Here is a 22778-nt window from a genome sequence, read left to right as displayed (position 1 = left end):
CAAATGCCAAGACTGTCAGCAGCATAATTAACATGTCATGTATGGTCTGCTCAAAAGTGCAACACCTACTGTACCTCCATCAGACAATGCTGCCCAGCTGGTAAATCCTGCACCTTGCAATAATGTCTAAGTTATCAAAAAATCAAGAAAAAACAAACTGTGGTGCTTGGAATCAGTTTATAGCCCACAGAGGAAGGGCTTCAAGGGCCATTGATTCTCCTAATCCAGAGGCATGTCTCTGGAAATTTGTACCCAGTCATATTCTTACAGAACAACCGTTTCACATGAAACAAAAAGGATAGAAGCAAGTTCTGCAGGGAATTCCTAAGCCCAGATAGGTTTGGGGACCTCAGCAGATGAGGTGTGCTCTCTGCTAACCTGCAAGGAGCACCTTGAGGCAGGTGGGACCAAGCATCAAGTAAAAGGGAAAATTTCTCTCCCCCATCTCTGGCAGCATACTTTGGACAAACTTAAAAATGTGAAGTGACAAGCAACAGAAAGAAAAATCCCATGGTGTGAAAGCCAGCCCATACACAGAGCATTGCCAATTCTCTCCCTGCACAGACAAAATGTGTGTGGACAAGTGCAGGACTGTCCCAGTTAAGGTAAAATACTTTGGGCAACCTAGATGAATGCTCAGGCTGAGAAAAATCTAAGGTTTCATTTGAACAAATGTAGATCTGTAACCATGACTGACCAAAATGACCAGGCCAAGGAGAGCACCTGAATCCACTATTCAAACATACCTGAGCAAGCTCGCTATCCCATTGTGCAGAAATACAGTATTCCTGCCAGCATGGGCTCTTCCACAGCTGATCTCTGACACACAAATCAAGGAAGGCACTGGAAAGGGAAACTCGGAGGGTGAGGTTCAGGTGTTACTGTAAGGAGCAATGGACCTGTAAGGACTGGGTAAGACAAAAGGAAAGAAGAGAAAAAGCAAGCATGCAAGAAAGGAACAAAAGAACTTCAGAAGTGGTAAGTCTGGTAAAAGAGTACATTTTTATAGAATGTAACAGTTAGCAATGGAGACATACAAGGAAATTTTATCTATAGACTGGTAGAAAATTTAAAATCATAATAAAATAAAGCCAATCTATTTCTGTGTAATAAATATATTGCTTCCCCTCTTCTTTCAGATTTTATTAAAATTACGCAAATTAAGGATATCTTACAAACAACAAAGAATCTTAGTTTAGAAAGTATTTGTGAAGAAAGTTCTCCTTGCTAGTTTCTATTTTTGAATAAGTGATTTGGAAAAAAACCCTCTTCAATGATACCACTGGCTCCTTAAAAATAGAGGTCCTGCAGTCCAGTTCTTGTCTCCACATTACTATTTTGTCTCACAAACAGAAAAGACTTGACCCTGTGGTCAGCCAATCGGTTCCATTAAAGAGTTTGATCAGGAGTTCCTGTATCAGAACAAAAGGAGGAAAACTAAGTAGAACAAAGAGGTGAAATGGACACGTTGCACTCCTGATGACAGAAAAGGAGTTTCTGAGTCATGCAGAGAGATCTCAACACCCTGATCAGATGGAGACAGGATATAGCACTATCTGAACACATGCTCAAAATGCTTTGGAGAGAAATAGTTATATCCAAACTGCTGCTGTAGGCAGGAAGGTCTCGCTGGGATTATAATCAGCTGTGTGAGTGAGCACAGAGACATAGCACATTTGGCTAGGTGATTTTTTGTTAAGACTTGCCAGTGGTACAGGAAAAAAAATGCCCTTATAATGAAAATTATCTCGTTTGCAGCTCTGTGAAAAGTAGTATTTATCATGAATCTTTGATTTCTTATGCTGCTATTGCAGCTCCTCTGGGATGGCATTAATGTAGCATTTCTCTCCATGGCTCCTACTTATCTCAAACAGTCTCTGCTACAGTGTTTTTACCCCTGGCCTCTGAAATTTCTTGAATTATCTGATAAGGGACAGTTTCAGGCACAATCACAGCAGGTCCAGGATGCTGCCCAAATGTTATAAATTATTGTGGGTCAACTGCGCTATACACAGCAGCATGAAGATAAGGTTTTACTGAAACTTCTTTACAGAGGTGTAGAGAAGTTGAGCATAGCTTCATCATTCAGTAGAAGCACACTCATCTCATGCAATCAAAATCATCAAAAGGGATTTTACAGAAAGGAGTGTGTATTTTTAAAAGGTTATCTTTAACTAAGGTCTAGCACCAGACAAAACCCATGAATATTTAAGGAAGTTAAACAGCAGCACATCTTAAAAAACAACAATAATAATTAGTACACACTAACATATATTTTCAAAGCATTTTACAAAAACATTAATTCCTTAAGACTCACAACACCTTTGTGAGATAGTTAAGTATTATTAGTCCCATTTTAGAGACAGAGAAACAGGCATGAAGAGAGTATAACCTGTTCACCACCACACATGTCAAATCCAGGTACAGAACATCAGATTTTTTGCCACGTGTGGTCAGATCTCTTAAAAGCTTCTGGTCTTTAATTTAAATTGTTTCCTCTCATCCCTTTTAAGACACCTGTCTTTATTTCAGTCTGATATGAAAAAGTACTCACCAAGTGCTATTCAAAGAATTACTGAATGGTTTGGGTTGGAAGGGACTCTAAAGAATATCCCATTCCAACATCCCTGCCATGGACTGGGACACCTTCCACTATACCAGGTTGCTCATAGCTCCATCCAACATGGCTTTGAACACTTCCAGGGACGAGGCATCCACAGCTTCTCTGGCAAGCTGTTCCAGTGCCTCACACCCTCACAGTAAAGAATTTCTTCCCAATACCTGATCTAAAACAAGCCTCTTTCAGTTTAAATCCACTAACCTTTGTTCTACACACTCTTGTAAGAAGTCATAGGAGAGGTGCTCCAGCCTCCTGACAATCTTTGTAGCCCTGCTCTGGACTTGCTCTATTATGCTGGGGGCCACAAAGCTGGACACAGTACTCCAGGTGGTCTCACAAAAGCAGACTAGAAGGGGAGAATCACCTCCCTTGACTTGCTGGTCATGCCTCTTTTGATGCAGCCCATGATGCAGTTGGCTTTCTGGAAAAGGTTTCAATGCATTCCAGGAACCACCTGAATTGCTTATGCCCTGCTGTGTTGCCTCTTGAACAAATATGGGGTGGCTAAAGACCTCCATGAAGACTAGGCCTTGTGAACATGAGATTGCTCTTATCTATACAGAGCTTCATCCACTCAGTCTTTCTGCTTCGAAGACCTGTAGCAGATCCCCTCTGTCATCTGTCCCTGCCCTCCCTTTAATCCTGACCCATAAATTCTTGATGGACTCCTCATCCATCCCTAGGCTGAGCTCCATGCACTCCAGATGGAGCCTCGTGCACTCCAACCAATCACTGACATAGAAGGTGACACCTCCTCCTTGCCTCCAGTGCCTGTTCTTCCTAAAGAGCCTTCCTAAAGATCCTTCCATTCCAACACTCCAGTCATAGGAGTTATGCCACCCCACCTCTGTAAGAGCCCTGCACATGTGAGCACAATACTCATGACAAACAAGCAAAATTATGAAAAACATTTTTTTATAAACTCTATGTTACTGGAAGCTGTTTAACCAAAAGACTTGACATGGGTATTTCCGTATTTCCAGAGTGTCACTTCTCATCAGGCACCTGCCGCCAGGAAACTTGCTGAAGCCTATGTGCATTGCTGGGAAAGCTCAGAATCTGCAAAAAAATAAGGTTTCTCTGCTTCTTTGAAACAGGGAATCTGTCTCTGGCAGAGGGTCTTCTCTAGGAAGAACTCTTATGAGTACAACTGCACTGAAAACAAAGAAAGATTTTTATCAAGAAGACCCTCAAGGTAAAGACTTTCAAGGTAAAGCCAAGGGCACAAATGTATGTCAGAAAATCTCAAAGATTCATCTTGTGCTTTTGTTGCCTTTCTTTGGACTTACTCTACTATGAGATACAGTCTGGAGGCATCAGACATCCTGGGGAGTAGAAAATGATTCTTCATAGTCACTTTGAGAAAACAAGTTCCCTTATCACTCTTGCACTGAACTAGTAAGTGACAGACTACGATTAAACTTCCAAACCACCTGAAAGTTCAAGTCAATGGATTTAACTCTATAAAATGTCAAATTTAACTCTAACTGGCAAATCTGGCAGATCTACTGCTGCCTTTTTGCAAACCCAGGCCCCAGGTGTTACTGGAGACATAGAAAACAAAACAGTCTTTCCATCTTCAGTTACATGTGTCCATCAGACACTATGCAGAGTCCAGGAAGTTAGTTTCATGACAGCTTGATCTGAAGATCCTCTCCATACTTTTGGATCAACTTCACATGGTTATGGTCCACTGACCATTGCTCTGGGAGATGTTTGGGCTTCATGCTGTCCAAGAAATGCTGCCGCCAGCGTCTTTCCAGCTGCATAAGAGAGCGCAGGCCTCCTTTAGCACAACACTGCACAACCTTCAGTCCATGTGGCACGTAGCTCTCATTGCAGATCCTGCCAGGACACAAGCACAATTTATTTTCACACAGGCCTGCTGTTAACTCCAGATCTGTCTCCAATGAACAGCAAGACACTGAAGATACTTTCAGCTGCAGAGTTTAATTACAGACAAAGGGTAAGCTAACCAAGAGGGAGAGTTTTAAGCTTTGCTTCAATGCCAGACTGTTTTCTGGAACACAGTTACACTGTAAAGCTGGTTTCTCTGAACTGAAAGTGTTCTTCTTTATGGCAACACTAAGCAAAGCATTAAGGTCCATTACAAGCTCCTCAGGAGACTGCAAATTTCTCAAGGCAAGAATTATATGAACCTTCAGAGTGCTGAGCCTGTCAGTGAATTCCCTGCCTGGATGGGTTCTGAGTTACAACATCTGCACTTTACAAACAAAAGCAAGCATAACAAGGAGAAAATACCCATTTCATGCAGAGACTAGACACTTGTTAAGAAAAGATATTTGGGGAGGCTTTGAGAAAGTGAAGAAGAGAAGACTTCCAATATGACTCTCCTTCAGACTCTTTTCCTGATCTGTCCTTCAGAAGAAGTATAAAATGTTGGAGGGCAAGATGGAGAGCAAGAACAGAAGACTGGTGAGGAGGAAGGGAAAGAGGGAAGGAAACAAGAGCTACGGTTCAGAAACCAGTGGTGGGTTGAGGGGAGATGGGTATAAACAAAAACAAAACCAGTAAGAAATACAATATAAACTACTAAAACCTTACACCCAGCCTACATGGGCTTGCTATACCTGGTTTCCAGACCAGCTGCTGCCTGGAGCATCTCTGGAGTGACTGTGTCTGTGTTATAGAAGTCCTTGATGCTCTGCAGCAGCTCTGCCCTTCGGGGGTCAGGCAGGCTGTCTGCATTCAGCAGGGCTCGCGCCCCTGAGCGCACTTGCCTGCGCAGAGGGTCCTCCAGGAGACGCACGCCTTCCTCGGAGCCGATTGGAGCCCCAAACTCCTGGGCCAGCTGCTGCTTGAGGTGGTTGTCATAGTAATTGGAGATGGCATGGCAGGACGTGCAGAGCAGGAGCACGTCATGCGAGTTGTGGTCCTTCATCTGGATGGGGAAGTGTCTTCGGTACTCGTGAGGAACAACATTTTTCCTAGAGAAGACAAAACAGACAGCTCATTGCATTTGTCTGGAGCTGCTGCTCCCCAGTTTCTCCTCTTCCTGCCCCAGAGAGGGTCAACTAAAACTAGAAGTCCAGGTAAGCAAATATTACCAGGACATGTAGTACAGAAAGTGATTATTTTTATTCTTTTCATTTGTAGTTTCTCTCTCCAGATTTTCTGCATTTCTCTTTTTTCCTTTCCAAAAATTCATCACTTTCAATTAAAGATTCATACTGTAAAAGAAAAAAAATCAAGTAATACACTATGAGAAGTGTAATTCTCAACTAACCAGTAGCAAACAAAAATACAAAGAGAAAAATCTTATTCTTTTTGACCTCGTGAGCTTTAAGCTTACCCAAACCCTTCAAAAATAAAGGATTAAGTAGTGGAAGGAATAGTACAGCTCTTTTCGGAAGGGGATACTACCCACTCAGTGTGTCAGCTCAAACTGCAGCACATACATGTTCCACGTGCTTTGATCTCTCCTAGGATCAGTATCTCCTGCCTCTCTTAAGAGGAAAGGCTGGTTTCTTCAGTGTCTCACACAGCTGAACAACTGCAGAGCACTCAGTGTCCCATCCAGGACATGAGCAAGCACAGTGTTTCAGGCCACTAACCAAGCTTCTGGATGCCAAACTTGATGCAGACCTCAGTTGTGTTTCAGAAGATGCATTTTTCTCCTACCCACTAAACAACTCACCGGATATAGGATTCTCGCTTGCCACATACAACACAGAGGTTTTCTTTGACTGTCAGATAATAATCAACTTGAGACTCGGGACGTCCTGAAGGCTCAAACCGCAGCTTCACAACAAAAGGGTCTGTGCTAACCAGCTCTAAAAGGATAAAGGCAATGAGAAAATATTCAAGACAAATTGTATTGGAAAGCTAAAATAATGATGCTACAACATAAGAGTCATGCTAGTGAATCCCCAGCAGTACTTCCAGTAAGAAAGGATACAAAAAAATTCATGTTCCATTATGAAGAAGAGGAAGGAGAGGAGGAGAAGAGAGGAGAAGAGAGGAGAAGAGAGGAGAAGAGAGGAGAAGAGAGGAGAAGAGAGGAGAAGAGAGGAGAAGAGAGGAGAAGAGAGGAGAAGAGAGGAGAAGAGAGGAGAAGAGAGGGAGAGAGAGGGAGAGAGAGGGAGAGAGAGGGAGAGAGAGGGAGAGAGAGGGAGAGAGAGGGAGGGAGAGGGAGGGAGAGGGAGGGAGCTGCATTTCAAATACCAGCAGGCAACTGATATACCTACCTCCAATCCCCTTGTCCAAATACCACTGAGCCTTCTTGCGATCACAAGTGCACAGGGGCTGTCCATCTGGTGCATGCAGGAAGCAGTTGTCATACAGTGGAGATTTTCTATGAAACAAGGGCAGTATTGCAGCAGCTATAATAGAATGCAAAACCCCCCAGTGCTTTCTATAGCCCTGTGTACCACACTGCAGTTCAGGAAGCTTCCTGCTAATCACAGAAGTAGCCCTAAACATAAACTTGAGGCTGCTGAGACTCCACAGGCTGCTGCTCAGGGAAGCAGAACATCTGAAAATTCATCCAGGGTTCATCAACTGACTCTAAGGTATCTTTGCTCTCCTGCTGCCAACAGAATTTTAACTTTTGAATCCAAATTTCCAAGAGATACCATCAATGAAGACAGCATTAAAAAGATGTTGAATTAGAAAACAGAAGGGAATTGAAGTCACAAAGGATGATGAGCTAATAGTAAGCTCAAAGAGAGCATCAACTTAGAGGCAAGGCAGTTTCAAGGACTGGCTGCCTAAGCCTGGATTTTAATGCTTTATTATGAAAACTTTTCTAAAATTTAGTGTCAACAGCAATTACTCTATTCACCCAAGAAAAATGGTGCAAAAACATTCTTGCAGCACTGGGAACTTGAACACAAGTTCAGGAGAACAACAAAGCTGAGGTGATGCCCTCAAACACAGGCCCCAAGTGACAAGTGACAAGAAGTCCTGCTTAAGCAGTCTCTGGTGGTTTCTGGCAGTGTGTAGAAGGGCTCTGTTTTGCAGAAAACATTTCTTTACTCTGACAACCTCCTTCAAACAAAATTGAAGCGTGGAGCAGGCTGGGCTCTGAGAGGACCTGGGAGGAACTGGCCAGACATGTCACAATACACTGCAGAAAAGCTCCCTTTCCTCTCTACAGTGAGATTGTACAAATTAGTACTCAGCAGAGCTCTACCAGCTAAAAAGGTTGATTCACAGGCTATGTAGTCTGACAAAATTATTTCTTCTGAGGTCTGTGAGAGGAAAAAACCCAACAAAAGATACAGGAGGTTTCCTTCCACTGAACATCAACAGTTTAACTCAGTCTACATGACAATTTCAGTGCTTCCCAACTCTAAATGAATAAACATTAAAACTAAACAGACTTAAACAGAAAGGAAGAGTGAAAAAGGACTTTCGAAACCACATCCAGTGTTACTACAGACCAGAGCCACATTGCTGTAAATACTGTAAAAAGCAGTGAGTCTACAGATCTCTCAAGCACAGTTAAAAACAAAACAAAACAAAAAAATAAACATATATGGGGAGATCTTAATTTATCTTGGAATGTAATTTTTAAAACCTCTTAATTCTCTGATGAGATGCAGTCCTCCCATTTTGTATTACACAGCCTCCAAATAAAAACTTAAAAAACCCCAACAACAACAGGGACTTGGTCTGTAAAACACAGTACTGTTAATCACTGCTAATGAAATCAATACTATTGACTACACTAAAATTTCTCCACTGGAAATCCAATAAACTTAAAAAGAAGAAAACAAATAGAGATATGCATTTCTTTCCCAATGATAATTACATATAATTTTAGTTATGTCCCATGATAAATTTTATTAGATTATACCCTAAGAAAACCAAACATACAAATATCCCACATCTTCCACTGCACTGAGCTTAAAGCAGCTTTTCCAACTTGTTTTTAATTTAAAAACAACTGAACCCTTGTTAGCAAAAGCCCATAAGAACTTAGGATTCACTCCAAAAAATCGCCTGCAAGGATGGTAATCCTGAATCCAGCAACAGCTGCCTCTGCAAGGCCAAGGCAGCACTATTCTCTTCTCTAGTCCCCAGCCAACACAGAAGGGCACTGCTTTGCTGCTAGCACAGGCTGTTCCTTCCTGTGCCCTCTGGCACCTCACGTAACATGTCTTACCCCTGCTAACCTCAGCTTTCAGCCCTGCCATCTCTGTGGTCATGGCAACTGGGGACAGCAAAGGACAAACAGCAGTCCACGAGGCAGATCCTGATGAAAGGACAAGCTCTGTGCAGTTGCCACCTTTTCCTTGGAGAAGACAGGGCACAGCTGCTTGGGCAGCAGAATCACAGAATCATAGAATATGCTGAGTTGGAAAGGACCCACCAGGATCATTGAGTCCAACTCCTGGCTCTGCTCAGGACACCTTGGACACCCAAGAATAACACCTGGAAAGCCAACTGCCTCCTGCTAAGACTCTGCTCTCTGGCTAATGCTTCCACAGGGGAAGGAAAGAAGGGCAAAACTTAAAGACAACACTTCAGCTTGCTCACAATCTAAGTAGAGACCTAAGTGCTGCCCCTGCTTTTTCCAGGGTTTTCCGTATGCAATGCACAGGGTAAGATGTGCTCATACACTCACCGTGCAGAATATCCCACACCCAGAGGCTTTCGCTTCTGCCTCCGTGGATCTCTCATCTGCTGATTGCCAGAGGGCTGGCCATTCATCCAGGATTTCCGGTTCTTTGTTTTCTGAGGGGAACGTCCCTCTCCACTCTTCTCCTCCCCTGTGCTGCCACTCTTCCTTCCTCTGAATGGGATATCCACCAAGCCCTGGCATTTAGCCCGTGCTTTCTCCCAAGCAGCAACAGAGTTTTCACCTTCAGATGTAGCAGGGAGGCTGGTAAATCCCAGTAAATGGAAGAACAGAGCCACTGAGACCTGGGCATCCCTAGCAGCATAGAGAACCTGCAGAAAAGCACAGAAATTAAGATACTGACAAACAGCAAATATTCCCAACTTTATTGGTCTTTAGCACAAGGTATAGTAAAACCAAAAGCTGGATTCATATCCTTTACAAGTTCACATGAAGTTTTGCCAGTTGAGTGGCACTTCATAACATCACCACATCTCACTACCCTGGGGTAATGCCCCCAGGAACTGCAAGGGGCTGAAAATACATTTAGGTCAGACATCCTTCAACCTCACCAATCCCTCCCTCATAAAATGCTCCCTTTTGGTACAACGGCTAGGAGTATCGAGCATGTTTTTTTGTCCTGTCACTCCCTCTGCTGGTCATTGCTTCTGCAGGCATGTGCAGCTTGACTAAAGAAACTGGGCAGTCGGGGAAAACAGCGCTCTGAAGAATGTGAACAAGGTTTCCAGTGTCTCTCTAATATGCACTGACTGCTACAGACTGAAGAAAATAATAACAAGGTGAGGTTTTGGAAACACTTCTTCAAAGGATCTTGCGTCACAGATCTTTCAGGACTAAAGGAAAATAAGGGTAAAGAATCCAAGGAGAACAGCAGAAAATTATCTTTGTGGAAAAGGAGGGAAATGCAGGCAGTGAGTCTGAAATTAACTTTAAGCCCTGTCACACATAACGTTTTGAGGTATAATCTGAATAGGCTCAGATCTCCCTGTTGTTAAGCCTCTTTTTCAACTAAGAAGGTTACTTTTCCTCCCAAGACAGTAAGTTGAAATGGAGAACACACCTGGTCTTGTGTCAGCTCTTCTGCTTCCCAGTTGCTGCAGCGCACATGAGGAGATTTGTCAAGCGGGAAATTCAGGACTTTTTCAGCTAAAGACTTAAGGCTAAGGCAGTTGTGTAATAGATCCTTCCTTCAGTTCAACAAAGAAAGTGAAACAAACATATTAAAAATGAAACTATACTCATGCAAATTCAGATGGCCTCATACAGCCTGAACCTTCCAGAACGCACTGCACATTATGATGTACAACTTAAACAACACACAGCTGCCTGTCAGCTTTACAGGCCCTCTCCCTTCCCTCTACTAAAATGTCTTTTCTAGATTTAGTAATTATATCGTGTTTGCAATATGCCAAGCAGGCAAGGCTGGGAGTTATTAACGTTTAAGGCTGAAATATTTGCCTCTGAACTAAAGAGGTCCATCATACAGTGACGGACCAGTTGTCCAAGGGATTCATGAGAAGCCCAAGAATCAGGAATGACTCAGAAGAATCCTGGCCACTAAAGAGCAGAAGTCCATGCCCAATGCTAAAAAGGCACCAACAGGTCAGCAAATCCACGACCCAGATCACTAACACCACACCCAGGCACACATATAACTGTGCATGAAAAATATTTGTAAGTAAAACATCTTGTTTTAGGAAGAGTGAAAGATAAGAAAATGACATCATAAGTATAACCTTTCCGTAGAAGAACGGTTATTAAAAGACAAAGTTGGAACTGGTTTATTTAGTAATTTTTCAAGAAATCTTGAAATTCAGCAGTTCCACTTAGGTGCCCTGGGCACATTTAATTCACACTTCTAGGCAGTGTATTCAAACATCTGCTGACAGAGTGTTGTTCACTCTCACTGCATTACATCATTGTGCCTGGACTTCCTAAAAGCTGAAGCCTGACACAGAGAGGTCCACAAAGGTATCAGTCCACGAGAGAAGACTAATGGACACAATTAGCAAATGAAATCCTCATCAAGATTTCATTTCCATTAAAACCACAGAACAGAAGCGTGACTGTTCTTGGGCTGCAGCTATCAATGTCCATTCTCTAAAGCCACCCTAAGAATTCCAGACATACCAGCCTGATATCATTCAGCTTATGCAAATCACCAACTCACTCACACCGACCTACCTCCATCTTCAGGCACTTACCGCTGTCTCATGGCTAAATACCGGAGATCCATGCTCCCTTTGACTGTAAGACCATAATCGTGAAGCAATTTGCAAGCATCTTCCCAGCATCCTACCCCAACTTTCAACACAGCACTATCTGCCATGATGTCCAACAAGGTCTTTGGAAGAGTCTGGCCACTGGCAACAAGCCTGGGCAACCGAACAAGAATGCAGAGGCCACTGGAAGAAGCCATCTGTAACAGGGATACAGGATTTGCTTTTCCCTCCACAGATATCTGTAATGAAGTAAAAAATAAGAGTCCAGGTTACCGTGTTATTAGTGATACTGGAGCTGAAGCAAATTGCAAAAAAGGCCACTGAAAGCAGGAAATACTTATCACTTTACATGGTCAAGCATTGTTACACGTCTCTAAAAATTCACTGCAAGTTATGTGCAGTGAAAAGGTACTACTTTTTCACAGTATTACTGTCCCCAAGCTATTTCTTGCCACATTCCCACAAGAGAATCCTTCCCCCTTTCACCCTTCCCCTTCATAGCTGAGCTGATGGAAGAAATCATAAACATCAGCACAAAGCCACCCACTATATAAATGTTTATGGCAAATATATTGTTTAGCTGTGTCTTACACTAATGACTGTGGGGTGAATAAATTTCCAGTCAAAGCAATGGCAAAGCCAAGCTTTATAAATTACTTTAAGCCTGTTTGAGCTATCACACACGCAAATGTACAAGCAGAAGAGGGACTTTGTTTTATGGTTGTCCCAGTGAGTTTTATTTACATATCAGCATTACCCTCCTTTTTGGATTTAACATTCTTAGGACTGTTTCTTAAATATGTAGCTGGATTTAAAATAGTGTAAGCCCAAGTTACTTCTAGTAAATCACCTTTAAAGAGATATTACGCAAAACACATTGTGCTCTATTTAGCGATACAACTGTTACTGTATTTAGTAACAGTATTTAGTAAAGTCGATTTATCACAGGAACTCAGTAAACAAATACACCTGGGGAGTTAAAAACTTAGCATGTTCAAACGTAAGAAGAATCAAAATTAGCAGCTACTTCACTGCCATCAGGACAGACGATCGAAGTTTCAGTAGTCAGCCCTGTAGTATCTGTTTAAGCAAAGGAAATGCTCCACCTTCAATGATTTCCCCATAAAATTTGCACTCTAAAAGAAGGAGAGGCGCTTCTTGATCACTCACCCACTCACAATCAATTCCAAGAACCGGCCACTCCTCCAGCTCCTTCTGCAGCAGTGGTTCAACATGATCCCACTCCTCCTGCTCTGAAACTATCACTATGTCTGCACAAAGGGTCCTCTCCATCCACAAAAAGGTGGGAGATTTGAAGAAGGAAACCACCTTCTTATCCTCTGCTTTAATGACTTTCTCATCTCCTGACTTTACTGCTGCTTCCTCTTGCTGACTACTACAGCGTGTTTTTCCTTTCCGACGCTGGGTCGCTTTCCACAAAACCAGGCCCCCCAGTGCAACACCCAGTAGGGTCGCCAAAGTAATCGTCACGGCTGTTTGCTTGGCCATTTTTTATTGCCCTTTCTCCCCTTTCACCTCACCCTCTCAAAATGGCGTTGTGGGATTTCATCATGGCCTGCAGAGAAAAGTAAGAGAAGAAATTAAAGGCAACTTATTGAAATGTGTTTAGAGATATTAAAGGTTCTAACCACAACTTGTGATCTTTACAGAAAAAAGGTCTGGGTCCCACTTTGATAGACCGGGGGCCTGGGGACAGACTGGTGCAGTGATGGATTGGGCAGGAAGAGAAGACTGAATGCTGCTGTTGATCACACCGCTAAAAACTTTAAAGGGAATCCATTAAATTGAACTCGGTGCTTCCACAAACTGCTATTCCAAAAATAAACTAGACACGGTTATTATCAGCATCTTTTAGTTCAGTTGGTAACTAGATCTAGCTAAACAAGGCCAAAATGAAATTGCTGCAGAATAAGCACGTCCATTCACGCATTAGTAAATAACAGGCATTTGTCCATTACATTCACATCCGTACTAGGGTCAAATGGCTCTTCAGGCATTGAAAAGCCCTAAAGCATCATCATCTAATTTGTAACACAGCTGTCTCCGTATCGTATAAAAGCTTAGTACCTCTTCAATAAACTGAACTCAATCCTGCTCCTCCATCCCTACCTCCCCAACCCACCAGGTTGTTTCTGAAGGGCCGTCCTTGCGCTCTCTTCCCCACAAGCACAAGTTGGGGAATCGATGCCACTCCAGCCCTGCAGAGCCGCCCCGAGCACGGCCCGGGCCCTGCCTGAGCGCCCCTTAACCAACAGGTCCTTCAGTGCCCCTCGTAAACTGAGCGCCGGCCTCTCCCTCGGTGCAACAGCCCCGACCCCTCCGGGACCCGGGGCTGCCTGTGCTCCCGGTGCGGATCCCCCGCCGCAGGAGAAGCCCTGACGAGACACCCCGACCCCGCTGAGCCCCGGCGGCGGTGCCGCGCCAAGGCCCGGCCGCGGGACGCCAGCCGAGCGCTCCTGCGCGCCGCTGCCAGCCCCGGCGGGATGGGGCCGGGCGGGGGCGTCCACGGCTCCCCGCGGCACCGAGGGGGAACGCGCTGCCCGCTTTAGGCTCGGACGCGGCTATCTACCCCGGGAAGAGGCCCGGACGCCGGGAGCGAGCATGCGGGAGGCCGCGGGCGCACCGCTCCGCGCACCGGCAGCCGCCGCCTCTCCGGGATGCGCGCAGCGGCCTCTCCCCCGCGCCCGGCCCCGCCGCCCGCCCGCCCTCCCGCGGCCCCGCCGGGCGCCCACCGATCCGCTCGCTGCCTGCGTCCCGCGGAACGGCCGCGTCCGGCTGCAGGAACGCCCCGCGGGGCAGTCGCCACACACGCCGGGAGCCTTAGAGTGGCGGACGCTTCCTCTGTGCAAGTGGGCGGTGGGCGCCGCCATGTTGTACGGCAGCTAGTGGCGGGGCGTCTGTGTGGCGGGGCAGGCGCCAACGCGCCTTCAGCCGGGGCTAAATACTGGCCAGAATACTGAAAAGCCAGCTCTTTTTAAAGGAGATTTTTGGAGTGAAAAGTGCGGTTTGTTGTCTGCGACTAGGGAGGGCTGGAGGAGCGAGGCGCAGCGGGCGTGAAGTCACCCACACGCAAAGCGCCGGGGAGCCCCTGGCGCAGGAGGGACCAGGTAGAATGAACAAAGGCAGTCAGGAAAATAAACAGCAAATCGCAGCCGCCTCCAAAGTGCCAAACTGGAGGAAAACAAAGAGGGAACAAAGCAAATTGAGAGAATTAAGAAATTAACAGAGGAATAATCATGACAAGTGATTGTTTCCCCTGTGCGTGGGGAGAAATAGGAATGTTAGAAGTGTGACACCACAAAGCCTGGACAGGGAGTGTACAGGCAACTGCTGCATTCAAGGTTACGATCATCAAGGCTTGAGGTCATTACTATTAAGAAGCAAACAAGTTTCTAGCCCAAACTTCATTACAAATGAGTGGATCTGAGCACGCGGTTTCTTCAAATTCCTTTGCAATTCCCAGTATGTCACAGATTTTGTGCTGTTAGAATTCCACCTAGCTGCATCTATTTGAAATAGAGACTGAAGCCCCAGAAAATGCTGTGTTAAATCAATATAGCAGCATCAAATTTTGTTTTAACTTTTCCACTTGTAGTCATCAGGGCAGGAAGATCTCCCAAGCAGAGACTTGGTATTTAGCAGACACATTGTCCAAAGAGTGCAACAAAGCAGCTAATTGCTGGCATTGGCAAAAATCTCCTACAGAAGCAGTATTTTTTTCAGTCTATAACTCATCTTTATTTTCCCCCCTCTTTTTTTCTTAACACAGGAATGAGGTACAGACATCTTGATTGCTCACAAGGGACACAGGTGTTTTCCAGAACACTTTTCTGAGCAAGTAAGGCCCTCTCCTTATCAGAAATAAGATGACTAGACTATTAAAGGTTAAGCAGCTACTTGTTCTAATGACCAGCATGGTGTAGCCATATCGGGTTTCACTGGTGTTGGGGTAGAATCAGAGTTTTGTTTTCCATTGCCTTGCATCTGTATTTTGAATGTACAAATGCTTTATACCTTAGACTTACAGCTTCTGTATCATAAGTGTTTCTGCAAAGCCTCTCAGTCTTGCTCTACAGTGAAGAGATTTTTATCCATTTTTATATTAATTCACTGAGTTACAAAGCATTGCAATCTCACTGCAGTAACTCGCATCTTGTCTGTGGTTCAGTCTCCTCTAGAGGGAAGGTCTGCATCTCCCTTTCAGTCACAGCCTGGCCCCAGCTTCTCCATCCATCCATCCATCCATCCATCCATCCATCCATCCATCCATCCATCCATCCATCCATCCCTCCCTCCCCTATGCTGTGATGCACCAGACACAACTGACCAGCTGAATTGCAGGTCACCAAGCAGGAGACATCACTCTCTGAAGTTTCTCACATGACTTGTGCTCAGAGGAAAAGTGCATCATGTGCACAGTCAGGAGAGAAAGCTGGAGGGGTCTGGCAGTACCTGAGTTCCCACAGTCAGATGGACATGTTCTGCCTGTTTCTCTCCCTCTGTCTTCCCTTCATACATATTCCTCAAAATACAGTGCTTTGTTTTGTATGGTTGTTGGAATCTAGCATAAACCTGGATTGCTACTTGGATGGATAGTCCCACATTTCCTATTGTACTGTGACTGCTCACTCCCTGCTCCCTTGCTCCGGCACCCACGTTTCTGTAACGACAGGGTCAGAAAATCATGGAACTGATCCATCTGTAAAATAGTCCAAAGAAAAAAAGGTAACACCTGGGGACATAACAGACATTTCAAGGCCCAAGTGCCTGGAAAGAGAACCAAGAAGATAATGCAGGCTCCAGGATCCAGTTGCTCCTACTGTGGGGTAGGCAAGGCATCCTTAAGACAGCTCTGTCAGAGCTCAAGCACAGAATATTGAACAAGTCTGCAAAGGTTGTTTGCAGGTAGGCCCTTCATAATAAACTGGCATCCACTTGGAAATCTGAAATAGCATGTTTTCCTCTTACAAATTGTTTATTTTAGTTTCTCAAGTAATAGAAGTGTAAAATTACAATAGAGAAAAATGCAATATAATACCCCAATATTTATTACACACTGAAAATCTCATAGAGAAGATGCTAGCTTTTCTCCAAGTAAGAGGATGCTATCCCTGGTTGCATTTAAAGCCTTTATTTTTCATGGCATCACTGATATTATAGAGTCCTGTAAGCCAGGAGTCTCTTTAACAGCTTGTCTTATATCTATATAGCCATTGATTCATGTCTAAAGATTAAATTAAAAATAAACGAAAGCAACTGATGCATGAGTGCACTCTGGCAAAAAACCAAACCAAACCAAAACAAAACAAAAAAGAAAACCACCCTAAAGCAAAACAAAAAGCCCCAAACAACCCCCTGCCCCTAAACAAAGACCAAGTTCCCCTGATAGGGACATTGCTGAAGATGAGAAGATAACCAAGTGAGCAAATACCAACTGCTGGCTTAGCCTTACTTAGAAGAAATCTGTTACAGCAGGTAACTGGAAGCCTTTACATGATAAACAGCAACATTTACTTTTCTCTGTCTGTAGCTTGACCTGAGGTCTCTGTCAAAAGACTAATTTTTAGCCTGATTTCCTAAGGAAGGAAGGCTTATGAAATTGCTCTATGTTAGTGTTTCTGCCTCTGGGTCCCATTACTTCCTCCACTTTCCTTGCCAAAAAAAGCATGTTTAAACCATTGCTAAATTCCATCTAAATTTGTACAAAGGTAACTTCAGTGAAATGCAAAGCCAAATAGATGAAACATGTCCTAATAAAGCTGATAAAATGGTAAGCATGTGCAGACACTACTTAATATACATATGAAAATCCACACAGTGGTACCACATCAGGACAAATCCATAGGATACCAGGCTTCACTTGTTCTGCTGATCATAGAAAAAAAAAATAAATGACATTAGCTCATCCTTTAGGAGGGAGAAGACTGGGGCAAATGAGTCAGTGTTCAAAGGAAAATCAATGATCGTGGAATATCAAAGGAAAAAGGCTCCAGTGAAGACTTAAATTGCTGGTAGCAGACAATGAGCAGAGAACTGCATGCAGTCCCCACTAGCTCATTAATAACACTCTCTTTGGGGCCCCATTCCAAGCTACAGAAAAAGCCAAATTCACATTTTAAGTCCTAATGTGATTTATCTTCCTTCTGTCGATGCTAGTAACCCCATGACTATGTATGCAAACAAGCTGTTTTGAACAGGGTTTGTTTAAACAGGGTTGATACCAGGAAGGCAGTAGGGTTTCTTTCCTCAAGAAGTCAGAATGAGATCAGTTTCAATCAACTGTGAAGCCACATCCTAAAGGTGGAGCCTCACACTGCAAGAATGTGATAGAAGGTTTAGCTTCTGTTGAAAAGGCAATTCTGCTTCTCCCTTCCACCTGTCAGCATTCTTCTCCAGCCTCAATTCTGCAAATACTGGTGTCTGCTTGATTCAAGGAATTAAGTGAGCAGAAAGCTAGCACAGCAGAAAACTGGGGTTTTTTTTCTGGTTTAACTCCTTGTACTAACTCATCATATAGCCAGATCTCAGTGAAACTACATCCTAAGCCAAAAGATGAGTCAGTGGTAGCTCACTGAAGGTAGCTCACTGACAGAGTTTGCAGGTTTTGCAAAGAATTTGAAAAAAACTCAGATTTGTAAAATGCTAGATAATCCCATGAGGATGAGTTGTATTAACATCAATCATCATCAATGTATTTCTTCCTTAATTGCCAACTCTTTTCATTGCTTATATAGAAACAGAGATGAATTTCACAATTCCATTTCTTGAAGAGCTGCTTAACTTATCCCAGTAGTTCAGTCCAGAAGGCACTCTGAGTCAGCCTCACAATTTATGGCTGCTAAGAATATGACATCCCCCATCTCCAAAACTCATCTCCCAGCTGGGCACTGCAGACTAGCTTGTGCTGATTTTGGCACTCATCGGGACACTTCCATGAGCCAAATAAACACATGGCAGACAAGCAGGTCCAATAAGTAGCAGCATCAGGACAAAGAAAGGGACAGAACACAGAGACACAAAAAAAATAAAGCCACCTTTCAGTGGTCACAAATCATTAGATTAGCTTAGCTGCATGTTAAACCTACATAGCAGAACAGCAAGCCCCAAAGGAAGAGAAGAAATTTGAGAAAACAATCCTTGTTTTTCCTACCTTTCTGGTCCATGAAAGTAAGCAAAAGGAGAAAAGCTCAGAAGCCACCAAATTTTCACTAGAAGGAATAAATTACACAAGCAAAATTATTTTTTAAAAAATATATATGGTTAAAATATTATGTTGTCTTCTTGGTTTAGTCTTTCTATTTTACCTCAAAAAATAAAAAATATTGGTATAAATCAACAAATAAATAAAAGCCTTTGACTCAGCTCCACTTTCCTAATTACACATTCACTCTCTCTGACTCACTCCATAGACATCCAACTATCAGTGTCCAAACTTCTCAGTTTCCATTCTGGATTAACCAAAGCAAATCAAAGGTTCAACAGAAGCCCAAAAAGAGTATTTAAATCTCATCCTTTCTTGCCTGACACAATCAACCATGCTTCATGTATATACTTTTTACCTATTTAAGACTTCCTAGTGTTTGAGAGACTCTCAGAGAGCTGTATCCTTGGTCTTCTGTTACCCTCCTACATTATCTCTGAGTTAGCTCTGGGGAAAGGAGCAGATCCATTAAATCAGCTGCAGAGAGATATTAATTTATTTCAGATGAGATACCTCCTCTATCCAAACTCAAAACATAGTCCTCTCTTCTGTGAATGACTAGCAAGAAATTAGAGCTCAGCAGAGCTAGAACTCTTCCCTGAAAGCCCTCTTACTATCTTCTTTGTGAGTATCTGTGGATAGCATCACCAGTTTACCTGCCATTCGAGCTTGTTTGTCAACTCTCAGGTCTGACTGAAATGTTGTTGTAGATCCTAGCACCTAGGGTATAGACTTCCATGTGGCAGTTGCAAAACAGCCCTTTGATCCATCCTTGCAGCTAAGACCCTTGTTCTCTTGCTGATATGCAAAGACTGCCCTAATACCTCTCCATCCAGCATTAACCAACACAGCTCCTAACACAACAGCCACTGACCGCTGGAAATGCCACAGCCTGACAACTGATCAGTTATTGCCAGTCCTTCCAGAGGCAGAACAAAAATTCTGCAGCATGGACAGAAGCTAATATGAGAGCAATGTCACACCATGTCCATACCTCATCCAGATCAACTTAGTACTGCTGAGAGACCGGGCTCTGCACAGCCTTGGAATAAGTAACTCTGAAACTGCAACCCAAGATTGTTTACATATATCATTACTCTAACCATATCACTTCTCTGAAGGATTCTCCTAGTTCTCTCTTCTGTATTGCATCAAACATTATTTACTTACCTTTATTTCCAAGGGCATCTACAGCAAGTCACCACCCTTTTCATTATCTCCCATTTCCTTTCCAGTTGACTCCTCCACTCTGTTGCCTACTTGTTGAAATTCCAGTCAAGACATTTGTTGTGCTTGATTTCATGCTGCTTTTGGTACATGGAGGAGACTGTAAATATCCTACAGAATTAAGCAGCTCAAGCAATGTGTACAGACAGACTCTTCAGGGCTTCCTGTGCCCTTTGAGTCTGACCAGGCTCAATCCAATTTGGACTGTGACAACCAGTCTCAGTATAGCACCCCCCATGCTAACATGTCCCCCAGAACAGCAACTTGATGAAGTTCATCTGTGTGACCAACACAGTGTCAGTACATCAATTCCATTGCAAGCTGCAGAATGTTCCTGTTAAAGTAGATAAAGATGCTTCACTGATGCTACTTCAGTATGACTCAGGACAACAGTGTATGTGCCTTGAGAGGTAACAGCACTCTGGCTTTATTAACACAGCAACCCATTATTTTCCAAGGAAGATATTACCTGTATAGGCTATGATAACCTCCTTAGGTGTTATACTAAAAATTAATCCAAAGAAAGAAATCAGAGTGAAAAGAATGCTTACCAGTACAGTTTTTTTTAACCTATATGGTCATGTCATTGAGCAGAACATTGGCAGCCTGCTAAAATTTTTCTTTTAAATTCTGACTGCTTAGAAATGTGATTTTAAAACCCCCACACAAAGAAACAAGAAAAAAACCACAACAAACCCAAACAAACAAAAAAATCCCCCAACCCAACAAAACAAAACCAAATTCTGTTAAATCTTTCTTAAAAATCCTGGAACTGGGGGCTTAGCAAATAATTTTATTTCTATGCAAAACCATATAAGTACACAGCTTTCCTAGAGACTGGATCCAGAACATGGAGAAAAAGCACTGGAGATTTTATTATATTGCATATTTATTTCAGTATGGAAACCAAAGGTACTTGAAGATATTAAACCTGAACAATACTTTAGAAAATGGGAAAAAATGAACGACATGCTGGGAATTTAGAAGTGAGCAACAGTTTCTGATATAATTTTAATTGTGCAGAATGTCATGGCATGCAAGCAACAGAGCTATAAAATACGATTTTATAGCAATGTCTGAAGCTTACCTGTGTCTGAAGCTAAGGTAATAAACACAAATCATGATGGACAGTGTCTTTGCCTCTCTATATTGAGGGTGGCTAGACATGTTACACTGCAATAGTTGGCCATCAACAACTGTAATTAGAAAAGACCCTTATGTACAGTTCAGATCAGAAGAGATTAACTGCTCTGTTTTCACTTCAGTTGTGAAGCATTGTTAACACTGTTAATGTAACTTCGTACATTTTTTTTTATTCTGAATTAAAAGAGAAAGTTTTTTTATTTACTTTTTTATATGTTAAAATTAAGGCTATAGTGTCATCAAATATAAAGTTTGGTTTATGCAGGATTTGATGCTCTTTCTATAATCTTAACCAAGAAGAAACTCAAAGCACTCAACTGACTTTCTATGATGAAATAATTTCTATTTCTATGGAAAAGCTGTCACCGGAATATGGCAGCAGTCTAACGGTACTCAGTCACCTTGCCACATCACAGTTTATGTCAGGGAGGGTTTTTCACTCTGCCTGTTTTAAAGTCTGAAGACTCCTAATTCCCAACAGATGCAATGCTACACAAAGATGGCCAGGATGGTCAGGCTAATTCCTCTTAACTTTTGAAAACTGTATCTTCCCTAGGTACTGGTGCCATGACAAAAAATACACACCTGAAAGTTTCAAGCTGCTCACTTTGTGCACAGGCAGCCTGCAGTGAGATGCTGCAAGGTGGGACTGGGGGTCTGTGCACAGCCATCACTCTTTGAATGACACTCCTGTTGCCTGACATGCCATCAGATGTTATCTGAGAGCTACAGGGTCCTGTGAAAGAGAAAAGATATTCTTATTCCAGTAAGGTAAAGGTTAGGGTATTGTTAAATAGTGAAGGACAAGACAGATCTCTTCCACCTGGTTAGCCAGCTGCGTTTTGGGGTTTAGTTGACAGTGCAGGGTAAGAGAAGAAAATTCATCTGTACTTGCAGCAGTCTTCCAAGGGCTGCAGAAGGGTCTGCTGGCTCATTTGTGATGGGACAACCCTCCTGTTTTCAGCGTTGCTCGGGAAGGAGCAGGAGAGAACACGCTACGAAACCTCGGACAGCCCCATAACAACTATCACAGAGAAAACAACCACAACAACAACAAAACCCCAAACTAAATTCTAGACCCGTAACGCTTTGAATTCCCGCAGAAATCTCTCAGCATTTGCAGAGAACAAACCTCACTGCAAACCACCCCCGCACTTGCGCTATTTTTCCCCTCATCCTCCCTCCGGTGCGTCGCCTCAAGGCAGGCGGGCGGGCCGGGGCTCGGGAGCGCTCCCTTCCCCTTCACCGCCCCGCGGGAGCACCTGCCCGCCCGCCCGCCCGCCGCCGCCACCAGGCACGGCTCACTCGGCCGAGCGGGACCCGTCCTGCCGCCGCTCCTCCGACTGACCCGTTCCCCGGCAGCTCCTCCGAGTGCCCAACGCGTCCTTCCCCTAAAAGCTCCCCGGAGCGGCGAGTGTGTCCGGCACCCCTGCAAATCCCCGCCGCGGCGAACGTGTCCTTGTAGCAGCGGACGTTACCGTCCCCCGGCTGAGGCGAATGTGTGTGTGTGTCCCCCGCCGCCCCAGCAGCGAGTGAACCGGCGGCGGCGCCAGGCCAGAGCCGGGCCGGGCTGCAGCTGAGGATCAGCTGCTGAGGGAAGCGGGGAGGAGCCAGCGGGATCAGGAAGCGGCGGAGTGTCTAACACCTCTCTGCCATGGCTGGCTAAAGAAAAATCATCATAACCATAACAAGGGGGGAAGCGGGGGAGGGGAGGCGGCGGCGGGGGAAGGGGCGGCG

At 43.9% G+C, this 22778-nt stretch overlaps 1 protein-coding gene across 10 annotated transcripts; it reads right to left on the bottom strand.

Moving 5' to 3' along the window:
* Nucleotides 1–1110: 1110 nt before the first annotated feature.
* On the bottom strand, nucleotides 1111–22732 carry EXD2 (exonuclease 3'-5' domain containing 2). Of its 10 annotated transcripts, none has more exons than XM_083863916.1 (13): nucleotides 22390–22732; nucleotides 21627–21777; nucleotides 20986–21094; nucleotides 19030–19978; nucleotides 18621–18678; nucleotides 12620–13025; nucleotides 11432–11688; nucleotides 10288–10414; nucleotides 9213–9538; nucleotides 6829–6935; nucleotides 6279–6414; nucleotides 5212–5568; nucleotides 1111–4465 (listed from the first exon to the last, which is right to left on the bottom strand). In XM_083863916.1, exons 6-13 carry the CDS (start codon nucleotides 12956–12958, stop codon nucleotides 4249–4251), a joined length of 1866 nt encoding a protein of 621 aa, XP_083720042.1. In that variant the 5' UTR covers nucleotides 12959–13025; nucleotides 18621–18678; nucleotides 19030–19978; nucleotides 20986–21094; nucleotides 21627–21777; nucleotides 22390–22732; the 3' UTR covers nucleotides 1111–4248. The 10 variants fall into 10 exon arrangements, with proteins under 10 accessions (XP_083720042.1, XP_083720040.1, XP_083720041.1 ...); XM_083863914.1 differs by having other exon boundaries at nucleotides 19842–19978; XM_083863915.1 differs by having other exon boundaries at nucleotides 5362–5568; nucleotides 19842–19978.
* Nucleotides 22733–22778: the final 46 nt, after the last annotated feature.

This window comes from Zosterops lateralis (genome assembly GCF_965231275.1).
Source record: "Zosterops lateralis genome assembly, chromosome: 6".
Taxonomy (NCBI): Eukaryota; Metazoa; Chordata; class Aves; order Passeriformes; family Zosteropidae; genus Zosterops; species Zosterops lateralis.
Note: the sequence above shows the minus strand (reverse complement) of the source record. Positions and strands in the feature narration are given on the sequence as shown.